Source organism: Cyphellophora europaea (assembly GCF_000365145.1).
Source record: "Cyphellophora europaea CBS 101466 unplaced genomic scaffold supercont1.5, whole genome shotgun sequence".
NCBI classification, from domain to species: Eukaryota; Fungi; Ascomycota; class Eurotiomycetes; order Chaetothyriales; family Cyphellophoraceae; genus Cyphellophora; species Cyphellophora europaea.
The window spans coordinates 998642-1022537 of NW_008481811.1; the positions used below are offsets into that span (position 1 = coordinate 998642).

Below are 23896 nucleotides of genomic sequence, written 5' to 3' on the forward strand. Positions count from 1 at the left end.
GTCCTTGCAGGGACTGACGAAGCCGAAAGGTAAACGAGACTCTCAGCTGCTATGTCACTGACTCAATGGCCGAGTAGTGTTCCCAGACCTGGTGCATCTCGTACCTGTGCGATATTAGGCCCCTTAGAGAGCCAGGAAATATCGGAACTCGGACAGCGTTGTGTCAGCTTAGTGGGTGGTCTGCAGCAGGGGCTGATTAGAGTCTCTGCTTAGATGGTATTTCAGATTTCCATGTACCTTTCGGCATCTGGTGAAGCTGCTGGCCGTGTAGATCGCAGGTGCCGCGTGCCGATCGCGAGTATCGACGACACTTGAACGATACCGACTCACACCGCCGACCACTGACACCTACTCGTCTTCTGCTGTAGCCGAGGCTATTCGTTGCCCTGCACTCTTGAGATCTTTCTGGTCGAATGAGGACTACCGCCTCAACCCTGCAATTGAAGTTTCGGAGATCAACGCATATATGCCGTTGCGCCTACATTTCCGAGGCCCGAGCAACGTACCCTCCTGGAATATTGCTTGTTCATGGGTATGGCCTGACAGAATCTACTTGGGAGGGACTCCTGCTTGTGGTATGATACGCAGGTGGAGTCTCTAGTCCTCAGTGTGGCGGAAATACTGAAGATCCTCAGACTTGCGGACAGGATACACGAGGACGCTCAAACTCCGTGCCGGTCAACCCAAATGACAACTGCCACTGTCAGGCTCATGCTGATCAAGACCACGTTCTAGACCATCTCTATACTGAGGGAGCAGGGCAAAGGCGGCTGTTATACGACTCCCAAAAGGGGCATGCATCATTTGCCACGCTACATGTCTCGACAAACCTTAAGCGATCTCGGGTTTCTCCTACTCTTGGTACTAAATAGATATGTTGTCGTTTCGATCACAAGCCACCCTTCTGTGCTTCAAGCAACGCAAGCATGATTCGACGGTTCCAGATGCTGGTTGAGTCATGTCCGAATCTGTCAGACAACGCTCACAGAAGCACGTGTCGCAAGCATGTGCCCATTGTAGACGCAGAAGGCGAAAGGTAACAAGTGATCTCGCACGTCAGATCCAAGAAACTGATAAACCGCGTTTGTTTAGTGCGACAGGGAAGAAACCGAGTCAACCTGTAGTCAGTGTCTGAAGGACAATGTCGAGTGTCTCCTGGAGGATGCTCCAGACCAACGGCTCCGGCACTACCATCAAAGACATAAGCGTACGCTTTCCAAGGTCCTGAAGACGATCAGAGCAGGCGAGGAGGCAGAGACAGCATCCCTACTGGCTCTGATCCGAGACGGTGCGTCTGAGACCGACATCGAAAACCATGTTGACACCATCTTCGCTGGGGCCAGTGATGCTACCTTCGTCTCTCGTTCCTCTTCACAAATGGACGAGGTCCCTACCCTCCAAGGCCCACCACTGATGCCTACTCTGTCGTCTGGGGTATCTTCCGGGGAGGAACCCTCAACAGGCCTAGAATATTTGAAGGCATTTGAGCCATTCGATGCTTCTAGTGCGACAAATCGTGCCATCTGGCAAAGCACGAGTATGGACGGCCCGTGGAAAGGTAAAGGCAAAGGCCGCGGATCGTCAGCTGTGGCGATCGACCCTGCAGAGGAGTTCCAAGCTGGATACTCCTTGCCACCTTCTTCCAGGCAGCTCCCAGTCGACGACCACGATAACACCAAGGGAAAATCTCCCAAGCGACCGGCCGACGCCCACGATCAGATGGAACCGAGTGACCAGAAAAATATCGAACCGGGGGCAACCAGACACTTTGGCAACTTGCCAATGTCCAGGTCGATCTTGACCAACAATTTTCCTGACTACATTCAAGCCCGACAGCTTCAGGTGATAGGAGGTCGCATGGACGAATGTCTGCCGCTGAACCTCGATACCGAGTCTCGGGCTGATAGACTCTCTTCGGCAATCGTCGCTTTCAGGGACACCGCTCGGTCCATGATAGCGCGCGGTCAACCGGCTGACTCGGTGCTCAGCATGAAAGGTTTAGAAGTCGATCTGATGTTCCGAGATCGCAGACCGGGCGACCCTCACAACGTATCGACTTGGGCTTGCGAATACTCCAAGACTTGGACCTTCTTACCACTCCACGTCCGGCTGGCTTCAGTCTTCTTTGCCGGCACCTTCATGCGCTGGGCCGTTCTGCCCTGTGCTGAGACATACGCTCTTATGTCGAACATGATGCGTCCACTGCCTAGCCAGCTATTCGTACCGCACTCCGGTGATATTGATATCTGTCACCTGCCTTGCCTCCGCTCAGTGCAGCTGGACCATGGAGGCAAATGGGTGGATCGTATCACAGCTGACACCCAGCGATGTCACTGGCTCAAGGGCGACCATTCCTGCGTCGAAGAGAAAACCATAGAAGACGGAGGCCGAAGGCGTTCGATGAAAACATTGTCGGACGCTTTTGTCGAGTTCGTCGATGATGCTAGAAACTGGACTCTGCTGGCTTCGGTCCTGGATGAATTCCCCGCGCTGCGAGGTAGGGTATCCTTTCATGATGACGAGGAAGTCTGACGGGCCGTTCTGGATTTTCCAAAGCGAGGTCGAATGGCCCATAATGTTGCCGAGACAGTGCTACCCTTGAGGCCTAGCGAAGGGGGGGAATTAAATGAAACATTAATACAAGGCGCGTGCAAGTGTCAGCCCATAATCGTTTCCCAACCCCGTTCGTACATGACTTGCATCCAATGGGTTGGTGTCCCAAACATGTCCATCTGCAACCACGTCTCCTTCATGATGTCGAGCATCCGCAGGTACGGCTTCTTCGGCAGTCGGTTCGCCAAATCCAGGAGTCTCTGCTCGGCAAAATCACGAGCCACGACAATCCGCTGATCTGTCTGCTGATCCAGAAAGCCAGGCAGTGGCGACGTAGTGCCATACCTAAGCTCACTGCCAGCAGTGAGAACGAGGATCGGATGAAGGCATGATGTTCCAGAAGAAATCGGCAGGGCTTCAACGAGCTCCAGAGTGTGAATCGCCAAAGCAATGCGATAGTCGTCCATTGACTCCGTTGTAGGCGTTATCGGGTTCTCATCATCGCCATCTTGAAGACGGGCTGTGAGCACAGATGGGAAGACATGATAGATCTGCAGTAGCCCTGCGCATCTATATGCTTCCGCCAGTTGCACAAGATGGTCCTCCGGAGTGTTCTGATCTTCAGACCCGAGTACGAACGCACTAGTCGGTATCTCAGCAGCCTTGAGAGCGTTTTCTACGGCTGCCGCCCATCTTTGCTCGGACTCGGTCGCGAGCGGCCCGTGAGCGTTGTTGACCCGGCGCCGCATAATGCGGCCGACCTCTGCGAACAGCATTTGTACGTGGGGAGCGATACCAGTCCACGGGTGGGGCTTTACGACTTCTTGCGGCGGCGTCGACGGAGGTCCATCCGTATTGAGGTTTAGCTGCTGTAGACTCGCTTCTAGGGCATCGGGATCTGCTGAGAAAACATTGTCCTTGGAATCGACAAAAGCAATCATCATTTCCCAGTAGATCATGGCGTGAAGGAAGAATTGCTCTAGAGAGCGAGCCTTCTCATCGGAAGGCTGCCGTTGCTGACTTAGCTTGGCGTTGATGAGTTCTCGGGCAATGTTGAGGTGTTCCAGGCCAATGTCGCTTGCGTTGTGCCAGGAAGTTGTGGGACCTAAAAGAAGAATGGCTAGTAATACACGGTCCGCTGATATGCTTCCAGATCTCCAGAGCTGGAGATCATTGTGTATGCTGATTCTGGCCTGTCGCTGTTTGTTCAGACCGATTCTTTCCATTGCCGGATTGCTATTGGCCAAGTGAGCACAAGACATAGACTGTATAGCCAAAGAAATGGATCCAGAGCTATCCCAGTTATGCCCTACAAGGGCTCGGAAGGGATTCTTGGTCGAATCGAAAAGTGCATAGAGCCTGCAAACTTGGCTAAAGTAGTGATCTACTAGATCTGTGTCGCTGTACTGTGTGGGTGTCATGCGGTAGTACCATCTGAGGAGGTCTTCTGGGGTGTGAGCGCTGCTTGAAGACGTGTTCCGCGCACGTCTTGATGCAGGCACAATCGACGTGCCTACGTTCTGATCAACCTCTTCGATCACTTCTTCGTCCCCACCTACAGCTTCCAGGAGCTGATCTGCCGAAGGCTGCGTGGTCGCAGGAAGCATTGAATCATCCATCGCTTGAAATGTGGGCAAGAGCATATTTGAGGAAGCGAACACGTCGTCGAAGAAGTAAGGGTTGGACCCAGTGTTGGCCTGCATTAGAGGCTGATCAAACCCGTGAAATTGGAGACCAAGTTCGTCCAGCAGTGGCTCAGCCAAGCCATCCGAAAGCTCTGATTTAGGTCGCAACATTGGCTGAGACATGCCCAACTCTCCCCGCTGCTCACCTGAAAAGTCAATCACACTGGTCGAGAAGTCATCGAGACCGGAATGGCCGAACTCGTTCAGTGACGGTTCCGGAAATGGTGGTGTTGGCATCGGTGGCGGCTCAGTTGTTGCACTCTGCGACGATGGGGGGTCTGTAGGCGTACGCAAGACTTCATACTTGCTCGACCACTTGAAATCCCTTGCGTAGCCTGGACAACTAATGCCTTTCTCCGTACAACGTTTGCATTTTGGCTTTGCCTCGTCACACTTGAGCCTCCGGGCCTTGCAACGCTGGCAGCCATTCCTGGACTTGGTAGCTTTGACGCCCGAGGTGTGGCCCGGTTTCTGTAGCCCAATGGGTGTACTGGGAAGTTCGCCTTTTGGTTTCAGGTCCCGCATAGCTCCCAAATTTGATCTGCGTTCTGGTCCTAGTGATACTGCTAGGATATCATTCAAGGGTCCAAGATTGCACTATGCCGCACGTTCCTTTCTGGTTCGCCAAGGACTTTCGTCTTGAGAGAGAAGTTGTGTACGTGATCACTGACCGAGAGGCATTGGGCAATGAGCCTTCGCCTAGCGGCGAATTGATGTAACAGCTTTGTCTAGAATCTCAATTGCTCAACCTGGAAAGAGCGAAGGATCTCGACGTTGTGTCGGAGCGAGGGAAGTGGGAGAGAGCACAAGTCACGCAGAGCTTTCTCCACCTTTGCGTGGAAGGCACGTGATCGATCATCTGCTACGGTGGCGCACAGCGACCACTGTCAACGAGGAAGGCTACACTCTCGTTGGTACTTTTTGCTGTGATATCTCAACGTCATGACTGTAGAATTGGTACCAACCATTGCTAAGGTGACTAGGTAGATAAGACCTTCAAGGTTGTTGCCTTTTTGGCAGTGGCAGTAGTTACAGCACTTACATAGTCGAGCCCTCATAGGTACAGTCATTATCTTTTATATTCTCCGTAGGATCTACCCACTGTCCACCATGACCACAAGGGATGAGCAATACCAGCAGATCAAATCGGCACTGCTCTCGGCTGACCATGACTTCTTGACACTTCCCTCCTCGCCTGCACAGCTGCATCTCTCACAGCAAGCATCATCAGGCTCAAGGCCTACCATCGCCAGTCTGTCCCTGCACCCAGCACTGGAGGCAGCGTTACACCTTCTCAACAACGATCTTCCAGCAGCACACTTTCTCGTCCGTCACGCCCAGAGCGCACCAGCTTGGGAGTGCATGTACCTGCATGGCATCCTGCACCGCATCGAGGGAGATATCCAAAATGCTCGGTGCTGGTACGGCGATGTGAAGGACTCTGAGGCTCTAACGTCTGTTTGGAGTGCAGCCGAGACCTCGTGGGAAGACTTCTTGAACAGGGTGGAGATATCGAGGGACTCGGTAGCCAGTCGGAAGGGTTCAAAAACGCAAGTCGCGGCAAGCGAAGGTGTCGACTGGGAGAAGGAGGAAGAAGAATTGAAGAACATGAGTTCGTGGGAGCTGAGAAAAGTGCTGGAACACTTGGAAGAGAAATTCGGTACGAAAGAGGTGGTTGATTCGAGCGACATGTGGGTTCAGCCGGGAGGAAAGCATGCAGACAAGGCTAATGCCATGATTGTTGGCGGCGAAGGCTGGAGGGAGTTCTGAGCCTGGACATTCAGGAGCTTAGTACGTAGCTTCATCACTGTACCACATAGCAGAGCTCAAGCAGCATGTTCCACCCTGATTTCACTGGCCATACCAAGCTTCTGCTCCGCTGTGGCTTCTTCAAGCATATCTCGGTCATTCGCCAGCACAACTTTGTCGCCAAATGCTTCGGCAATCTCCTCGAGGGTCTTGCGTCTGGTCTCAGGGAAATATAGGTAGGCCATGATCAAGAAGAAAAGTGAGCATCCAACGAAAACATAGTAGTAGTTCTCCCCAATGTTTGCGAAGGCCGACGGACCAGCTTCTGTAATGCCCACGTTGACGATGAAATGTGAGGCGGCTGCCAATCCCATGACCTTGGATCGTAGCGCAACGGGTAGCACTTCTGCTCCGTATAGCCTGACGGAAGTTAGCCTGCGTGTATCGGGCGCCGTGGCTGAGGAAATGGCTGTGAAGGCTGGCTAGGTGAACATTGGGCTCCGAACCATGTCCACCCCGCCCCTGAACCGAAGATCGGACAAGGTGTACTCACCAAGTGGTTGAATTTAGAAATCCGTAATAGCATACGACGAAGAGGTATATTCCCAAGATGGCAAAGCCCTTGCCGACCTGGTTGTTGGTGTGCTGAAACTCACGCTGCATCACGGCGGCGTATATCTCGATGAGAACAACACTAGAGAGCCCGGCTAAAATCATCTTGCGGCGTCCCCACTGATCTGTCATGAATCTGGTGGTCAGGCAGTTAGAGACAAATGCGCATGTGCCATAGACGCTGGCGAGGGCCAGAATAGTCTTGGGCCCCACACCAAGGGACTTGTACAAGATCGTCTGGTAGTATTGGATGACATTGACTGCCCGAGTTAGCATGGCACAGAGTTGGTCATAAAGTGAGTGTACGCACCTCCTGTCAATGAAGTCATGGTCTGCACCGCAATAGACACAAGAGCGCGATGTCGAAACAGCCGAAAGACTTCCTTGAGCGTCTTCACCTCACGAGTCATCTCGAACTCGATCTGCGCTCGCATATGGGCGAATTCGAGTTGCATATCATGCGGAGCCAGCTCTCGCCGGATACGGGCGAATTGAACGCGTGCTTCATCAACCTTGCCGGAGCGAATGAGCTGACGCGGTGAACCAGGCATGAATGTGGCCAATCCAATGAATAGAATGATGCCCCATGGGATCTGGATTCCCAGCGGCAGACGCCATTGAGTTGAGCCGTATGGAGCGTATGAGCAGGCGAAGCCGACCCAATTGCTCAACATGGTGCCCAGTGAGATACCGCAGCCGGATATGCCTCCTATGAGACCGCGATGCTGAGGGGGACTGATTTCCGAAAGATAGATGGGCACAGTTCCGACCATCGCACCGACAGCGATCCCGGCAATCGCTCTGCCTGCTAGAAACATGCCGATATTGACGGAGCCAGTTTGGACAGATGTTCCGATCGTGACGATGATGCACATCAACTGCATGAATCGAATGCGGCCAAGCTTGTCTCCGATGGCAGTTTGCAGTAGAGCTCCTACGGCCTCTCCAGCGATATAGACCGCGACCACAGCACCGGTTAAGCCATGAGAAGGCTTATTCATGTAGTCAATCCAGCTCTGATGAGCAATCGTTGTGGTTGCTATGCCGGTATCGAAGCCAAACAAGAAGGTGCCGATGGCGGCGAAGAGGGCGATGCCCAGTGCGTACATCTGAACCATGATGCTGGTGGTGTTGATTCTATGCGTTGCTAGAATGAGAGAAAGTTGCCAGACACGAAACAAAAGCTCACTATATCGCTAAGCGATGGGCACGCTGCAATAGCCGACGGCACCGATAGCCCTCAGTGCCGTCAGGCGATTGTCCGACAGAAACATACGGTGGCATACGAGTCACGCGGGATGATGGGGGTAGGTGGAGATGATGTTGGAGAAGGTAATGACAGGAGGCCAACTGGAGGTCGTCGGTCATGGCTCTTCGGCAGATTTGACAGCGAAGTAAAGCCTCGTAGAGTAAGCAGGATGCAGATCCCATCAGACCTAACCGCTACTCCGCAGTCTTCGTGGCCCGGGGGCGAGTAACCTCCAGGCGGGGACCCTTCCCCCACGAGGAGAAGGCGTTCCTGCCGATCTGGTAGTCAGGTCAGCGTCTCGAGGATGTGTGGGCTAGTCCTAGAAGCCTTAGCCAGAATGCACGCGGCACGAATGATCTTGATATCATTTTCGATTCGATAACAAGATACGTGCCAGATGTTGGTGTTAAGCAAGCCAAGTCGAGTGACAAGCACTCGATGACAGCCCTTGAGCGCCCAGACAGGCGCGGAGTTGTGGCCGCGCCATTCTTGGCGTCACGTGCACTACGGTGACGGTGACAGCCCATGAGCAGCACCGAAATTCAGCCATTCGAATCGTTTTCATTATGACAATCTTCATTTCAGTCGTCTATCGAAAGTCGGCTGTTGCTGCGATGATATCCTTGAGCAGCATGGCCCATCAACATCACCCTCCCTCAGCAGACGTTTGCTGCTGGGCGTGACCAACGACAGTGACATTTTGTCGGCGAGAGGAAGCTTGCCTGCTAGCCTGAGGCTCCGTAGTCCTTGGCACAATACACCCAAGCCGGTCATTTTGGTGGCCCCAGTTACATTCTGCCATCGAGGACGACTTCGAAATGGAGTATCTAGAGGCGAAATCGCACGATGGCAGTCCGGAGTCTATCCATGTCCTCACTCTCAACTGCTGGGGTCTCAAATATCTGAGCAAGTACCGGAGCGAGCGCCTTTCCGAAATAGGCAAGCGGCTGGCCGGCTTTGCACCTCGACTCGATATAGTCGGGCTACAAGAATGCTGGACCTACGCGGACTATCTTTCAATCCGCGAGTCGACGAGTCATGTCCTGCCGTATGCGAAGTTCTACCATTCTGGCATATTTGGCGGCGGATTGGCCGTCTTCAGTCGCTGGCCTATCGAGGACTCCTCCATGTGTCGTTATCCGCTCAACGGACGGCCAACTGCGTTCTTCCGAGGCGACTGGTTTGTGGGCAAGGGCGTTGCATGTGCGAAGATCAGATTACCAGACCGCCAAGTGATTGAGGTTTTCAATACCCACCTGCATGCCCCCTACGAGAGTGAGCCCAACGACAGCTACATCTGTCACCGAACCGCCCAAGCCTGGGAGATAGCAAAGCTCATGCGAGATGCAACAGAACGTGGGAGCCTAGTGCTTGGACTTGGGGATTTCAATATGGTTCCTCTTAGTTTTGCTCATGTTCTCATCGAGAGCAGAGGTGGTGTTAGAGATGTCTGGCGAACAGTCAAGCCGGACAGCAGTATCGGTGCCAGCATTGATGCCGCTGAGAAAGACCGAAGGCATAGGATGGATGAGAAAGCAACTCCGACCGTCGAGGAGAGCCTTGAGCATCATGGGCACACCTGCGACTCTGCTCTGAATACATGGCGTTGGAACGAGGCACACCGGAAAGCTCTCGACAAAGGGCGGGATCGCACGATAGAGCCGGATCAGCCCGATCCCAGAGCTAAGCGATTGGACTACATTTTCTTCAGTGGCTTTGAAGCAGGATGGACGGTTGAAGACGTCTCTGTCGCATTGACCGAGAGACATCCCAGCATTCGGTGCTCTCTCAGCGACCATTTCGCCGTCAGGACGCTGGTCAAGCGGTCAAGCAGTCCGCCTGAGAGTACTAAGACGGTCGAGGTTCGCGGCCCATTGCAAAATCCCGATGAGCGCAGCCCTAGCAAGGACATCGTCGACCTCGATGCTACGAATCTCGAGCATGCCATTTCCAAAGTGCCGTCCAAGTTCAACATCGAGTCCTCCTTCTACGAGCAGATCCTAGCCATGATTGACAAATACGCCCTGCGTGAACGGAAGCAGCGACGATACAGGCTTTTGCATTTCGTGGGCGCAGCAATCGTCTCCATCGGGTGCTTTATAGCTATCTGGTGGTCACCGCGAAACTACGTGTCGTTCCTGTTGCTCATTCTCAGCACATTTGGCATCATGGCTGGGACGGTGGATGGGCTGATAGGTGGGCTCTTCGTTGGCTCAGAATTGCGCGCTCTAGCAGAGTTTGAATGGGAAGTGCGCAATGCCTGGCAGCTCGCTGGTGGGCCACGGCAGCACGACAGAGCCCTGAAGGACTGGTACGATTGATGGCGCTTACGAGGAGTGGTACTGCGTCCAAGCGCCAGTGGAATGCTCAGCTACACAACCACAACCGAACCAGACTTTGACAACGCCAGCTGCGACGACGAGACTGCAAAAGGGCAATAGAAGTCAAATCAGGAGCACTATAAACGACCGAAATCGAGGCCGGCACAAAAGGTGGGTGATAAAAGGGGATGATCAATAATGTGGCTGAAGGAAGAGCTCTGAGTTGGCAAGCGCTGTTCCCGTTGTTTTGGTTTCAGGACTCGGGCGATCGATTTCCAAGCTGCCAGGTCGCCCGCGCGCACCTCATCTCTCGCTTCCTCCTCCTCCCTCCCACCGCTTCTACCCTCACTCAACATCTCTGCACTCCTTCGCAACCATTACAACTCGGTCGCGTCATAGTTATCTCTACTTCGACAGCATTACGAGTCTTCGCGACAACTATTTCTCACGGTACGTTCTTGTTTGTCGCGTCTTATCGCACTTGTTGCCCTTGTCACCGACTCTGCCGTCGGCACCTGCTGCCTGCGCCTCAGCTGATTTCCACCATGGGTCGCCATCCGGTGACTCATACGTGGTCGCATTGATGTTATCTTCCTCCCTCGCACTGTTTTTTCCACATTTCCTATCGCTTCTGTCGAGTTACACCTCCTTCTCTGTCAACGCGCCCCGCTTTCCCAGCTTCAATCCTCAGCCGCGCACACGCCCCTTACACGTTGGCTGACCAGTTCCCAGTCCACGCGACCTCTATCTACCTAGCAAGGCCTCCTAACCACATATTTATTGCAATGGCATCCACCCGTGCCGCCACCGGCAACTCCAAGCCGCGTGTCTTCCAGGCCGTCTCCACCGACCCCGTCCGCAAAACGACCGCAGGCAGGAAGCGCACCACCAAGACCACCACAACAAAGCCCGCTGCCAAGAAGACGACCACCACCGGTCGCGTCAGCAAGCCCAAGACCGTCAAAAGCAAGCCCTCCGTCAAGGACAAGGTCGAGGGCGCACTCAAGAAGGCCGAGGGCACCGTGACCAACAAGCCCGGCAAGAAGGCCGCCGGCACCAAGCAGGCGAAGGGCACCGATGGCAAGAGCGCTCGTGGCCGCAAGGTCAAGGTGTAGATATGCCATCTGGACATACTTTGTTATGACCAAGGGGCTTGGAGCGAGCGAGGAGCTGACGCGCTAGCGGCGAGGCGCGCTCGGACCGGCGGGTTGTTGTTGTGCACGCAAGGGTGTCTTGTCTCGTCCATCGTTGTTTTCTTCTGTCCCCAGGTGCTCACGTTTCTTTCGCAAGGATTATGATGACATACACAACAAAGCACGCAAAGCAAAGCAATCCAACATGACAGCGTTTTACCGAGCTATTGATGGACGTTGGGAATTTGAAGATTGCTGGACAGGGACTTGGGACTGGGCACTAAGGGATGGGATCGGGGGCCCGGCTGAGCTGATGAGCTTGCTGGGAAGGAGTTCGGGGGTGTCTCTTGCTTGTCTACCTGGTAACAATTTATCTTTGCTCTCGCCGGTCGTTTGGACTTTATGTCGCAACCTCGCAATGGCAATTTCGCGCGCACAGGTATCGGGGCAACCTTTTTCTGCGTTTACGAGCTACTACTGGCAGAAATGACCATGACGGTTTTCTTGTCTCCAGCTGCACTTATTGCAGCATCTTGCCTTTCTTCCCCCCCTCTCGTCGCTGCGCTGAGCCTTCCTCGCGCTACCTGTTTGACACTGCTTTGCCCACGAACGAAAGCACACCACCGAATAGCAGCCCTGCCTGGCAAAGCATTTTTGATGCATTGCCATCAGATACTCACAGACAAGATGTCTCAAAGCGTCAGCGTCGCGCTGAAGGTGCCCAGTGCCAAAATGCACGTCCGCTAGACGCCGTCCAAACCTTCTGTTTGATGGTTAAATTGCTTTTGCCCGTCTATACATCTCATTCATTTGCGCATCATTGTTCGTCTGACAGCCTCGAGTGTCAGGATGCTCTTACACCCCAAGCACTCTTGTGCTGAGAGCTACCGCGGACAGAGGCGTCGGTCAGCTTACTTACCTCCGTATGTCCACACACTTTGCTGCCCCAGCCTTCATGACGCCCTAGAGGCTAACTTCCATCATCCGCCAGTCGAGACTCGCTTCCCAGCAGCAAACGCGTAGTATGTGGGTCGCTATTGAGGATTCAGTGCGGTGACCGGTGCCTACGCATCACGGTCTTGCGGTTGGTCTTTTCACTGACCTGCCTGATGCCAGCAGCGTTGGAGTGTGTATGCTGGATATTACACATATAGATGCTCCTCCGAGCGTCGAAAACCTGCTTAGTGATTTGAGCCTCCGTCGGACACCATCACGTTCCTTCCAGTCATCTCGGCCAACGCTGGGTAATGCGTCTGTCTATCAAGGAGTCAAGTCCGTGAACATACTCGGGATATGGGCTGTAGGTCCCATGATAACCATAATCTGGAGCCCGTAAAGAAGTAGTACGTTGAGCTGCAAGCCCAAAGCCAGTCGTTGAACGCCACACACAACCATACAAGGAAGGAGTCCGGGCACCGGGTTCAAGCGCATCACAAATGGATTAATGAGTCTACCTTTCGCCATAACGCAACCCAAAGCCCCCTAGACGATCCATCAAGGACTCGCAACGACTACCTGCACCAACTCACCAACACTCACCTGCCACTCCCCTCTCAACCCTCCTGACAACACATCGGAAACTCCTCACTGATCTTATACCCCTTCTTACACTTGACGACCTGCGTAACATTCGTGTTCGGCACGGGGCTCTTGCGACTATCCAGATCCTTGCAGTACGGCTCAAACCTGCCCAATCCGTTCAGATACTCGTACTGCGTGGGGCAGCAGCACGTCAGGTGCAGGCCGAACAGCCACTTGGTGATGGCGGAGCTGTCTTTGATGCATTGGGCGTAGTCGTTGGACCAGAGTTCGCGGCGGGCGGAGAGGAGGGCGTTTGCGGAGGGGGGTTGGGCGCGGGTGGAGGAGAGGGTGGCGGTGTCGGTGTCGGTGGCGGTGTCGAAGTCGTACTCATGCTCGTAGTCTCCATTGAAGTCCGAGTCCGAGTCAGAGTCGCTGCGGCGGCGAGGGCGTGTGCTGTTGTTGCGGTTGGGGCGGCCGTGGAGGCGTCCTCGTGGACCTCCTCCAGTGCCTGTTCTACCCGGCGGAAGACTCTTGGTGTGCGTGGAATTGGCACCGCCTTGAACGTTTGTGGTTTGCGTGAAGCGACCAGCAGCAACGGCACGCCTTACGGCATCGCCTTTGTACTGACCCTCGCTGTTACCACCACGGGGTCCGTCACCACTGTTCTGACCACCGCGGCGAGGGCCCTCTTGCGCGCCATCACGCCCTCCCTTCTGTTGCTGTTGTCCCTCGCGGGAGCTTCTGGCACCGTCGCCTCGCTGGCTGTTACCACCCCATCGCATAAGACCACGACCGCCGTGACCGCCAGGGCCGCCAGAGGGAGGACTACGCTTCCGCCAAGAGCCATCGCCGGGGTCGCCGCTGACATCCTGGTAAGGACCTTGTAGCTCAGATGGCTTTCTGAGCTTCCTCTTGGACTTGGCCTTGCCGTGCTCGTTGCTAGAGAGGTCTTGGTCGACATCTGTGTCGCGCGCCGAGAACATACGGTCAACAGCGGCAGCGTAAGCGTCTTGACCCGCTCTGATTTCCTCGGTGGTAGGCGTGGAAGGGGTGACTATGTAGTCGTTGTTTCGTCTTGGCTCCCGCTTGACCGTCGCTTTGCCGTGCTCGTTGCTAGAGATGTCTTCGTCTAGATGTGCATCATAGCCATCAACATCGTCAGAAGCAATGTCGACAATGTCGCTGGTCGCGGTTTCGATGATGCTGTCATCGCTGATGTCGAACAAGTGAGCCATCAACTCGAACTCGGCGACATCAGAAGGCGAGTCTGAGTCTGTGGCATCTGTTACTGCAGTGGTGCTGATGGCTTCAGTCGGAGAGAGAAGGGTGGTGACTTCACTGGTTTGTGATGGCTCGGGCACAGCACGGTTACTTACTGTTTTTTGGGTAGTCGTGGTCTTCTTGGCCGATGAGGTCTTCTTAAATGATAAAGCATCGTACATCTCCTTTGGAACGGCAGGAGCAGATACAAATGCGGGTACAGGCTCACCTCGTGTGCTGCCCGGCTCGCGGGCGACAAGGCTGGGATTGGCGCCTGCGTCTTGCGCGGCGACGAAGGAGGCTGCCAGCAGCAGGGTGGCGAAGGGGATGACTGGTTTAGACAAATGCATGGTTGCTGTATCGAACAGGCGCTGGGTCAGAACTGCAACAAAATTAGGAATAAGATTGAACTGTAGAAGCGTATGCGGACGAAGTCAAGACCAGTTGACTGCGGTGGCAGGTCGAGGATTATGGCATTGTGGGGTATATATAGCGTTTAGTAGGTTTTGGGTGTATTCTTGGACGAGTTGTGAGAGAGACAAAGAGCATAGTTGTCGATGGTGGCATTGTGGCAGTCCGACCAGGGCTATTGACTTTCCACTTGCCACTTCTGACATCCTCAAGGGAGCAGATGGAGGCGATGGACGCGTGGCATCAAAAGCCATAGGTCTTTTCCCAAGATCGTTTGCCCTCATCGAGGTGCAGGTGTATAGTCGACGCAAGACAGCGATGCTGAACCGGTGTCTTGGCAGTCCCTGAGCTGCCTTTATAGCGCAGGTGAAGGTCCGGTCTTTGTCCGCCGGCTAGCTGGAAATAGCTGTGCACAGGTCTTACGCTGTCTGGGGCATCGTTCTCAAGTATGAGGCACCGACACGTTGAGTGTTCAATGGCGACTTGAGGCTGGGATATTGGGAATGGCCGAGATTAGGTGAAGAGAGCAGCGGGTGGCCCAGATCACGAATAGGCCACGCGCGAGCGTGCAACGGTCAGTCGTTGCCCTCGTCTGGGAGATGGATGGCCGGAATTTGTCCGAGATCCGATGCTCCTTCAGTGTTCTTTCGCCTTCCTTCAAGCTCCTGCGCCAATGCACTAGCCTCAGCCTTTCCTCTGTCAACATCGACCAAAAGCATCAACGGTAACGGCAAGGCGATGAGAATTGCCAAGAAGACGAACGCCGGCCTAATTTCACCGTAACGGTCCGTGATAGCGCCAACAATGGCGGGGCCAAATATACTGGACCCTTTGTCAGTAATGGCGTAGAGGGCATAGAAAGCCGCCTCGAACCCAGGGGGTATTAACTCTCCAAAGAAAGCTCGGCAATAGGAGGATAGACCGCCAAGCACGAGGCCATAGACTGCTCCCAGCGGATACATCTCCCACGGCTGTTGCAAGCCGATGACTCCCCACTGCTTGACGGCCGGGATGAATCCTAGTAGCCCATAAAGAGGAATCAATTCGAACAGGCAGACACAGGCGACAATGGTCTGACTTGCCCGTAGATTGAAGGCTCTTGAGATATAGCTCCATGAAAATGCACCGATGACTCCTGCGATGGTTGCGATGACATTGATGAGACCCAATGCCGCCGTGTGCATGCCGAGAGATGTCTTTGCAAATAGCACAGCGGTACCGCTCACCGTTGCAATGCTGTCTGAGAGTAGGAACCATGCACCTAAAAAGATCACAATGTCCTTCAAACGCCTGGCACGCCCGATGGTCTTGAAGAGTGATTCCCAAGCGTAAATGATATAGCTCACCCAAGCGCTTCGACCAGCAAATTGTGCTGGAAGAGGCGGACCTGCACGTGGACGCAGCCAAAGTGCAGCCGGAATGGTGAAAACGAACCACCAAGCTCCCGCAAGTAGCAGCACAAGGCGTAGTGAGAAGGTTGTAGATCCAGTTCCGACGACAATCAGAATTGCAACGGACTGAACCACAAGGCCAGCAAGGTAACCTATGCCGATGCCATAAGAGGAGAACTGGGTTGACAGTCTCAATTCCGGGGAGACCGCCGCGGGAATTGGGTGTCCAGGGCTAGAGCCGTCGGGTCTATCAGCTGGCAGGAGCGGAGTAGTGGCATCTGCGGCAGCGTCCCTCGCTTCATCCAGATCTTGATCGTGTTCAACCTGACCGCGAGACTCTGATCGGGCTTGAAGCACAGACGGGTGATGCCGGACCAGCAGCGGTAAGAAGGAGTTCAGCAGCACAAAGGATGCACCGAAGCACGTGTTCCCAATGATAGCCAGAAGAGCACCAAAGAGGTAGAGCTTGGGAACTACGGCAATGAACAGCATTGTCGCAACTGCGCCGACAAAAGCAAAGACCAACAGAAAGGTCTTCCTGAACCGGCCATGGTCGGCGGCGCCAGACATGGAGATGATGAGCAGGGCCTGTACTAGGACACTTAAGGAAAAGGTGTACATGGCGAAGCTGGCGGTGTTGATCTCGGATCCGAGAATGTGTACGATGCAGGCAGGTAGCTCTCTGTTGCGTCGAGGTGCATTGAGCTCATCGACAGCTCCGGGTGTCCAGGATGCGCTGCATGGTGTGGTCTTGTCTTTGAGTAGCACTCCATTCTCCCGTGCAAGTTGTTCTAGGGTGATGGGCAAGAAGCTCGCCATGCACACGATTGCGAACGTCTCGGCAGCCCAGCCGTAGCTATACCATCCCCAAAGCTCTTTCTGACTGGTAGGCCTGGTGTCTTCGCCCACATAACGTGCATGTTGACTGGTGTCGCTCATGGCGAATTCGGCATCGCTCAGAGATGACTCTCTTTCATCATCGGCCTCAACGGAGGGCGTCGGAGAGATCAGGCTCTTGGAGTGAGAAATCTGTCTGTCAAGAATGGGACGAAAGAAGGGTACGCCCGGGGAGCTGCGCGGTACCTGGACATCGAGGTCAGCGAACGCGCAGGCAGTGGACTTGAAGCGGGTACGTGTACGGGCAGGGATGGGGGCAGAGTGGGCGGTGATTGGTGTACGGGGTAATACCATTCTGACGTGACACTGCAGCGGCTACCGTCCTTTGGCCGTGATCCCAGTCGGTCCTTGGTGGGCGGGCAGTGCTCCCCAACGAGCAGCCATTCTACCGCGAAGATCCCACGGCATGAAGAGGACGAGCACAGAAACCACGGCAGAAAGAGAAGGAGAAACAAGTTATATGGTTGCATGCCGCCGCAGGAGTAAAGGCATGCTAGCAACAGGCCGCTTCACGATGGCTTCAACAGGCGAGGGCTTAGCCTCAGCACATGCATGTCCATCATTGTCGTCTGGCGGCGCTATGGCTTCTGATACGGCCTCTTCGGCATGTCTTTGCCTGCCATTTCGCACGAACCAGCGATAGCACGCTTCTTTAAAGGTTAGCAGAGGCCCGTGTGACCACCCCCCAACGCAAGTATGCACCCACGACGATTGCGTCGCTCTCTCTCTCTCTCTCTCTTTGGGGAACGGATGACAACGTAAGACTCTGACTTTGGGCGCAGATAGACTTTGATGCATGCAATCAATGGGACTGCTGATCTTGGGCACCTTCTAGCAATACTAGTGCTAGCAATGTCCAAGCTGCAGGAAGATCAGTTCCGAGTCATTCACAGTGGCAGAACGACTCGGAACGGAAATGTACGGAGATGTCCCTCGCGGTACTCAGGGTTAGGGTTGGGTCCGGCCTAGAATGAAGCGTCACGGTCGACCCCAGAGGCCTAGTTCTGCCTTCTACGTTCTGCACTCGGAAGCCTCGCCTTGTCATTCACCTGCGCCCCCCATTGTCTCGCTTGCTCCATATCATCGCATCACATCACTTTGTTCTTGCGCGGCTTCCAGAACATCTTGCCTTACGCTGCATCAGTTGATGCGTCGACAACAAACGAACTGGTCGCCCGCCTCTCACCTGACTAAAACTGCGCCCTTCTTCCGCCCGCGCCAACTCTGAGATTGCCCGCTCGTGAACCACATTCCTGCGACACAAGTCCCTCTCACCTATCGATACTTCCTCAGCATAGACTCACCTCGCCCCTCCACTGTCTCGTGAGTTCTGCGGTTCCAACGAATCGCACCCGGAAAACCGACCAGAGCAATCGCGCCGCGACGACAGCTTCCAGACACGCCCCCATTCTGACGACTTCTTTGTTGCTTTCAAGCCTTCAGATCCGACTCGTCGTTTTGGCGACACATTCGCGCACAGCAGAGTCTTTAAGAGGCCGGATAACACCCCGTGCCCTTGAAGCTGCCATGCCGTGCATATTCTTTCCCGGCGCGCAATCATGAATGGCGAAGGGCCTCAACTCAACGGCCAGCATCTTCCGAATGGCACCCAGTCAATAAAGCCTCCCCCACCACCGGAAGCGAAGTTCTCCAAGTCTGTCGATAATGCGGCATTGCGGCCAGCCGGACCAGGTCTTTCCAAGACCCAGATGAATGGTGTGTCTTCGGGCCATCTCCCTAACGGCGCTGCGACACATCTTCGCGGCTATTCACCACCGCCTGATGAGCCATTGCAACTGGTCGACCAGGAACACTATCTGCCCGTCGCTACATTGGTCAGTCGATCTGCGCAAAAATGTTGGAACGATCTATACGAACTCGTTGATCAGCTTTCTGCCATTGAAGTACCCGCGCAGCCTGTCAACGCGCAACCCGGATCTGGCTATGTCCCCGCGCCGAACAACACGACCAAGGCCAACCTCGACAAGAAGGACCGGATTTTGAATTTCGCAAACGACCAGAAGGCCAATCTGATCAAGTTGATGGTCCTGCTTCAGTGGAGCAGAAACGTTAAAGATGTGTCCAAGACCATCAGTCTGAACTTTTGGCTGCACCGGCAGCGTGAGCAGTACAACCTAGCCTGCTACGAGTTCTATATGCTCAAGACAGAAGCAACCGAATGGCAGCTTCCAAACCCCGACATTCAAACAGCCGGCGAAATCCTGTCTTTGGGAAAGAAAGCGTCCTTGCCCCATCTTGGGTACCGACCTGCAGCAAAGCTGTCCAAGAAGCAAATCATTTCAACACTGCGCCGGCTGAACAACCTATTAACGGCAAGACTCACACTTGAAGACGAGATTCCACCCCCACTGCGCAATTATCGTGTTCATGATGGGCGCGCGACCTTTATTGTATCAGATGAATTCGAAGTGGATCTGTCAGTCTTAGAGGAAGATCCTACAACGCCCTTTCGAATGGTAGACCTCAGGTTCTTGTTCAGTCCACGCCCGAGCATCTCTGATGAACTACGGGCCGAGTTGGAGCGGCTAACGGATACCGAGCTCAGTAAAGATGGCCTCTCGGGATGCTACGACTTCTTACACGACCTGACCTTGTCCAACAAGCTGGCTGAGTACCACAAACAGGCTTTGAACCTGAGTCACAAACAGTGGGCTGGACATGTCCGAGTTGAATTCCTCCATCGGAATCTCGTTGTGCAATACTGGACCGAGCGTCCAATGCCGAAATCCTGGGTAGAAATTGGTATCTACAGTGGACGCGATGCCCGAGACGTGACGCAAGTGAGCTCAACACTCGGGGTCCGATGGTACCGCGAGGGCAAGAGAGTGGAGGATTTCTCTCTGGTCATCCGCCCGTCGACGATCTCCTTGACGTCAATATTGTCTCAGCTAATAGCTCAACATGTTTGTTTCATGTTGTCCTCGATCTACGACAAGCTCCTGCCGAACATCCTCTTCAGCTCCGGGGCTCTGGCACTGGAAGAGTCTACCTCCAACGTTCAGCCGGAAGAATGTTCTCTGCAGATTCAGACCACAAAAGATTTCAGTATCACAATCTCCATCAACGCTGTGACCGGGCTTGTGGTGGTAGGCCCTGCGTCAGAGAAGAGCAATCGCCTACAAGTCGAGCTGAATCGAAGCAAGAGTCTTGTAGAAGACTTTGTGTCCAAGTTCCTGAACTTTCGCTGCGCGATCGCAGAGGCGCACATACTCCGCGTCGTCAGGAACACTTCCTGGCAAGCTTTACTCGCATTCAAGCCGACTCTTACTGATCTACGGACGCTGTTTGGACTGTCGACGACAAGAGCCAACTTTTTTCGCCATCCGTTCTGGTCTCAAGAATATGTCTTGGTGGTTGCTTATAAACCTACCGGTGATGCCATCTCTATCGTGCAAATGCCTAGAGCATCAACGGCTTTAGCTAGCTCCAGGATTGTGCATACGCAAACACTCAAATTCAGCGATGATCTATCGGCAGCCTACTTTGAATCATTAGCGGAGTACGCATCTGGTGTCGTCGTGCTGGACAACATATCACAGCAGTTCAAACACGCTGCGTATCGGCATACATTAGCTGGCATACCGGATTTTGGAAGCAAGTACACTCTGCCTTCCCTTGCGTTCCAAACGACGAGTCAATCACAGAGCACGTCGGAATCCTTGTTGGTTGATGATACTGCTAGAATCCAGTTCGTGCGCGTGGATGCTGCAAGTCAGAAAGCCAAGCTGCTGGTACAGCTCAAGACCGATGCCCCTGAGGAAGTTTTACACCGTCTCCGGGCTTCAAGCTCGGAAACGCGATTCGAATTCACACCAAAAGATCGTCAAATTGCGTTCCAGCTGCAGATCCAGATTGGCGGAGCCGGCGCCAACGACATTATCCAAGATGTCCGAAGATTGAGCGATGTTGTCTCGAGTGTGCAATTCATGGAGACGCTTTCGAATGTACGACTTGTATCGACGTCGATGCGGACCATGGTTCTGGCGTATCACTTCAATGGATCAACGGAACGCGAGCTTCAAATTCAGTTTCCCAGTGGCACCAACCCTCCTCGAGTGGAGTTCGTTCCTCGGGACAGCAACCCGCACGCGTGCCTGCAATTCTCTCTATCGCAGATGTTGCAAGATCCACGACAGCCGTTTGCTTTGCATCTGATAGATATGATGTCTTTATTGGCACTCGTCGACCCCATGATCATGTGCTTGCATGAGCTCGTACAATCTAATTCCAGCGAGCGGTCATCATCCAAGGTCCGAATACATCTACTTGTACGGCAACCGACTATGTTTGCTCTGCAGTACTATGCCGCCGACCCAAAGGGCCCCGCCGACGTTTCCACGATGAACGTGAATTCCAGGCTGTTAGCACGTTTCGAGATTTTGCCATTCCAGCATGAGAAGAGTGCCTTTATCCTACGACCAGCCCTCGAAGAATTGAAGTCATATCAAAGACCTTCGTTTACATCGGACGTGATGCGCGCCAAGCTGAAGGAGGCGCTTTTCCAAATGGCTGAGACTAGCCCCGACTGGCTGCGACTCGATACAGCCGCTGCATTTCTTGCAGATCGACCGAAGCCAATCTTCGAGGCATTGCATAAGTTGATGGTGGATATCGTCGAACATCCGCAGAAACTGGTCGCCGAAGATGCCGCAAACGTACAGGATCCGAAGACGAACCAGACACCTATTCAACCTCCGGCAAAGGCCAGTGGCAACAACACACAGAAACCTGTGCCGAAGACACCTCAGCAGAACCAAAGGCAGGTGCCGAATGGCGCTAATCAGCAGCAACAGCGGCCACGGCCGAACAACAAGCCAGCGATGGATACGCAAGGTAAAGAGGTAATCACCTTGGATTGAGGCGGGTCTACGAGACGAGACGGGCTGGACCACTTGCAGTCTTTTGCTTTTTGTATGCATACTTACAGCGTTTCCTGTGCAATATACCCTGGGACACCACAGAATGGGTCCCTTTGGTGGGAGGAAAAGGGAATAGGAATAGGCGGCCACGACCTCTTCTTGACGAAGGTACGAGAGCACAAGGCAGGCGCACTAGATTTGATTGCAGCCGAGGTCATAAGTCTTGCACATGTAGTGCATTCAATACAGATCACATAAAGTGTCATGTTTCCGACCTCAATGTAGATGTTCCTCGGACAAGGCCTGTTGGGTGGTGGAAATGCGGCTAGCACTACCCCAGATTTGAGACGCGACGCGCCGGCACGCGTTCTCGACGTCATGAAAGTATTCCTCCGTAACAACATCGCCAGGCTTCGCCGTGTACAGTCCTCACAGTATATGCGCATGCTCTATCTCTGTCCAAAGACTGTCGAAATCTCTCCTTTCTCCCGACTGTACCTGCACCTCGCTATCGTGAGACTTTCATCCCTTCGATCGATGGCCAGCCTCAAGCGCAAGGCCGAGCCCGTGTCAGGGTCTCTCGGCGACCAGAAAAAGCCCAAGAAAGACGGTAGCCTGACGTCGTTCTTCGGCGCACCGAAGCCTGCCCCTTCCACAACCGCTGCCTTGAATGGCACCTCTGCGCCTGCCGCCGCCGCTCCGATCAAATTCGACAAGGAGAAATGGGTCGCCGGCCTCACTGTCGAGCAGAAATCGTTACTCAAGCTCGAGATTGACACGCTTGACTCCTCATGGCTGGCACACCTCAAGGAAGAAGTCACGTCAAGCAGCTTTCTCGAGCTGAAGAAGTTCATACAGAAGGAAATCGATTCTGGGAAGAAGATCTTTCCCCCACTGGAAGAGGTCTACAGCTGGTAAGTCGAGACGGAGATGGATCGCAAGCACGCTGACAAAAGTTGAAGGTCGCGTCACACACCACTGCATAACGTCAAGGTCGTTGTCGTAGGACAAGATCCTTATCACAACCACAATCAGGCTCATGGTCTCTGCTTCTCCGTCCGACCTCCTACCGTTGCCCCGCCCTCTCTCGTCAACATCTTTGCTGCTTGCGAGAAAGATGTACCGGGCTTCAAACGTCCCCCGAACAAGGGTGGATTGCTAACTCCCTGGGCCGACCAAGGCGTTCTACTTCTCAACACGGTTCTGACCGTTCGCGCACACGAGGCGAACTCGCATCAAGGAAAAGGCTGGGAGAAATTCACACAGAAAGTCATCGATACAGTGGTCAAAGTCCGCCAGAGAGGCGTTGTCTTCCTCGCCTGGGGCAAGCCCGCACAGAAGCGCGTCGAAACGATCAAGGGTGCGAAGCATATTGTCCTGAAAGGCATTCATCCCAGTCCACTTGCCGCCCGAGCTGGAAACTTTGCAGACTGCGGACACTTCAAAGAGGCCAACGAGTGGTTGAGAGAGCGATATGGCGTTGAAGGTGAGGTTGACTGGAACCTGGCGGCAGAAAAGCAGAAGCCGATTAAAGGACCCGGTACCCAGCAGCCTATCAAGGCAACGGAAGATCAGGAGACGAAGCCGAAGGAGGAAGGTCCGGTCACAGAGCTAGCAGGAGAGCCCGCGACAACTACAGATGATTTTGACGATGATCTTGACGCGATCGAGGCAATTGAGGAGATGGCAAAGAGTAGCCAGGTCGATGGGGAGGACAAGGAGAACAAATGAGGTGCTTTTCTGCTATCTCATCTCAGGGCTGGAGGAAACTTTTGGAATGCGTAAAAGGCGTCTGGAAGGGAGCACGGCATTATGCGGACTGTAACATCAAGGATTTCCGTGCTTCGGGTGCTGTATCGTCATAGCGATGCCTTGTCACTGGAGATGGGCGGCGCTGCTTGGAGAGATAAACTCGGTTTCTTCTTAGTGCAGGCACCCTTTGGATGGCTGGGGGTGCGCGGTCCGAGGAGTGCCATTGCCGCGGTGATGGAAGATGTCATATCAGAAGCACGTCCTGTGTCCATGTATTCCGGACAGACACGAAGGTTTAGACGTTCGAGACTGCAGCCACCTGGTTGATGTAGGAGAGAGCTGCACGACAGTAAGGCACCGTCCAGATGGGGAATTCGGATCCGCAAGGCACCATTCAGTTCGACACCCGTCGGATCAAGGCAACCATCTTATCGTCTATAATACTTGTCGCACACTTTCTCACTGCCACGCCCGTAAATGCG

The 23896-nt window shown here is 54.0% G+C and overlaps 10 protein-coding genes across 10 annotated transcripts; 6 read left to right on the plus strand and 4 right to left on the minus strand.

The window, feature by feature from the left end:
- Positions 1-926: 926 nt before the first annotated feature.
- Positions 927-2532, plus strand: HMPREF1541_05647 (uncharacterized protein; the record flags this gene model as incomplete). Its single annotated transcript, XM_008719987.1, has 2 exons — positions 927-1036; positions 1125-2532. The coding sequence occupies 2 exons, from the start codon at positions 927-929 to the stop codon at positions 2530-2532; spliced, it is 1518 nt and encodes a 505-aa protein (XP_008718209.1).
- A 125-nt stretch (positions 2533-2657) lies between these two features.
- Positions 2658-4763, minus strand: HMPREF1541_05648 (uncharacterized protein; the record flags this gene model as incomplete). The annotated part of the gene is made up of 1 exon (XM_008719988.1): positions 2658-4763. The coding sequence occupies one exon, from the start codon at positions 4761-4763 to the stop codon at positions 2658-2660; it is 2106 nt and encodes a 701-aa protein (XP_008718210.1).
- Positions 4764-5348: 585 nt separating this feature from the next.
- Positions 5349-6008, plus strand: HMPREF1541_05649 (uncharacterized protein; the record flags this gene model as incomplete). The annotated part of the gene is made up of 1 exon (XM_008719989.1): positions 5349-6008. One exon carries the CDS (start codon positions 5349-5351, stop codon positions 6006-6008), a length of 660 nt encoding a protein of 219 aa, XP_008718211.1.
- Positions 6009-6064: 56 nt separating this feature from the next.
- HMPREF1541_05650 (uncharacterized protein) lies at positions 6065-7717 on the minus strand (the record flags this gene model as incomplete). The annotated part of the gene is made up of 3 exons (XM_008719990.1): positions 6065-6407; positions 6541-6859; positions 6910-7717. The coding sequence occupies 3 exons, from the start codon at positions 7715-7717 to the stop codon at positions 6065-6067; spliced, it is 1470 nt and encodes a 489-aa protein (XP_008718212.1).
- Positions 7718-8666: 949 nt separating this feature from the next.
- On the plus strand, positions 8667-10169 carry HMPREF1541_05651 (uncharacterized protein; the record flags this gene model as incomplete). Its single annotated transcript, XM_008719991.1, has 1 exon — positions 8667-10169. One exon carries the CDS (start codon positions 8667-8669, stop codon positions 10167-10169), a length of 1503 nt encoding a protein of 500 aa, XP_008718213.1.
- Positions 10170-10954: 785 nt separating this feature from the next.
- On the plus strand, positions 10955-11284 carry HMPREF1541_05652 (uncharacterized protein; the record flags this gene model as incomplete). The annotated part of the gene is made up of 1 exon (XM_008719992.1): positions 10955-11284. The coding sequence occupies one exon, from the start codon at positions 10955-10957 to the stop codon at positions 11282-11284; it is 330 nt and encodes a 109-aa protein (XP_008718214.1).
- A 1571-nt stretch (positions 11285-12855) lies between these two features.
- HMPREF1541_05653 (uncharacterized protein) lies at positions 12856-14433 on the minus strand (the record flags this gene model as incomplete). The annotated part of the gene is made up of 1 exon (XM_008719993.1): positions 12856-14433. One exon carries the CDS (start codon positions 14431-14433, stop codon positions 12856-12858), a length of 1578 nt encoding a protein of 525 aa, XP_008718215.1.
- A 636-nt stretch (positions 14434-15069) lies between these two features.
- On the minus strand, positions 15070-16824 carry HMPREF1541_05654 (uncharacterized protein; the record flags this gene model as incomplete). Its single annotated transcript, XM_008719994.1, has 1 exon — positions 15070-16824. The coding sequence occupies one exon, from the start codon at positions 16822-16824 to the stop codon at positions 15070-15072; it is 1755 nt and encodes a 584-aa protein (XP_008718216.1).
- A 1517-nt stretch (positions 16825-18341) lies between these two features.
- Positions 18342-21662, plus strand: HMPREF1541_05655 (uncharacterized protein; the record flags this gene model as incomplete). The annotated part of the gene is made up of 1 exon (XM_008719995.1): positions 18342-21662. One exon carries the CDS (start codon positions 18342-18344, stop codon positions 21660-21662), a length of 3321 nt encoding a protein of 1106 aa, XP_008718217.1.
- A 537-nt stretch (positions 21663-22199) lies between these two features.
- HMPREF1541_05656 (uracil-DNA glycosylase) lies at positions 22200-23393 on the plus strand (the record flags this gene model as incomplete). The annotated part of the gene is made up of 2 exons (XM_008719996.1): positions 22200-22576; positions 22625-23393. The coding sequence occupies 2 exons, from the start codon at positions 22200-22202 to the stop codon at positions 23391-23393; spliced, it is 1146 nt and encodes a 381-aa protein (XP_008718218.1).
- Positions 23394-23896: the final 503 nt, after the last annotated feature.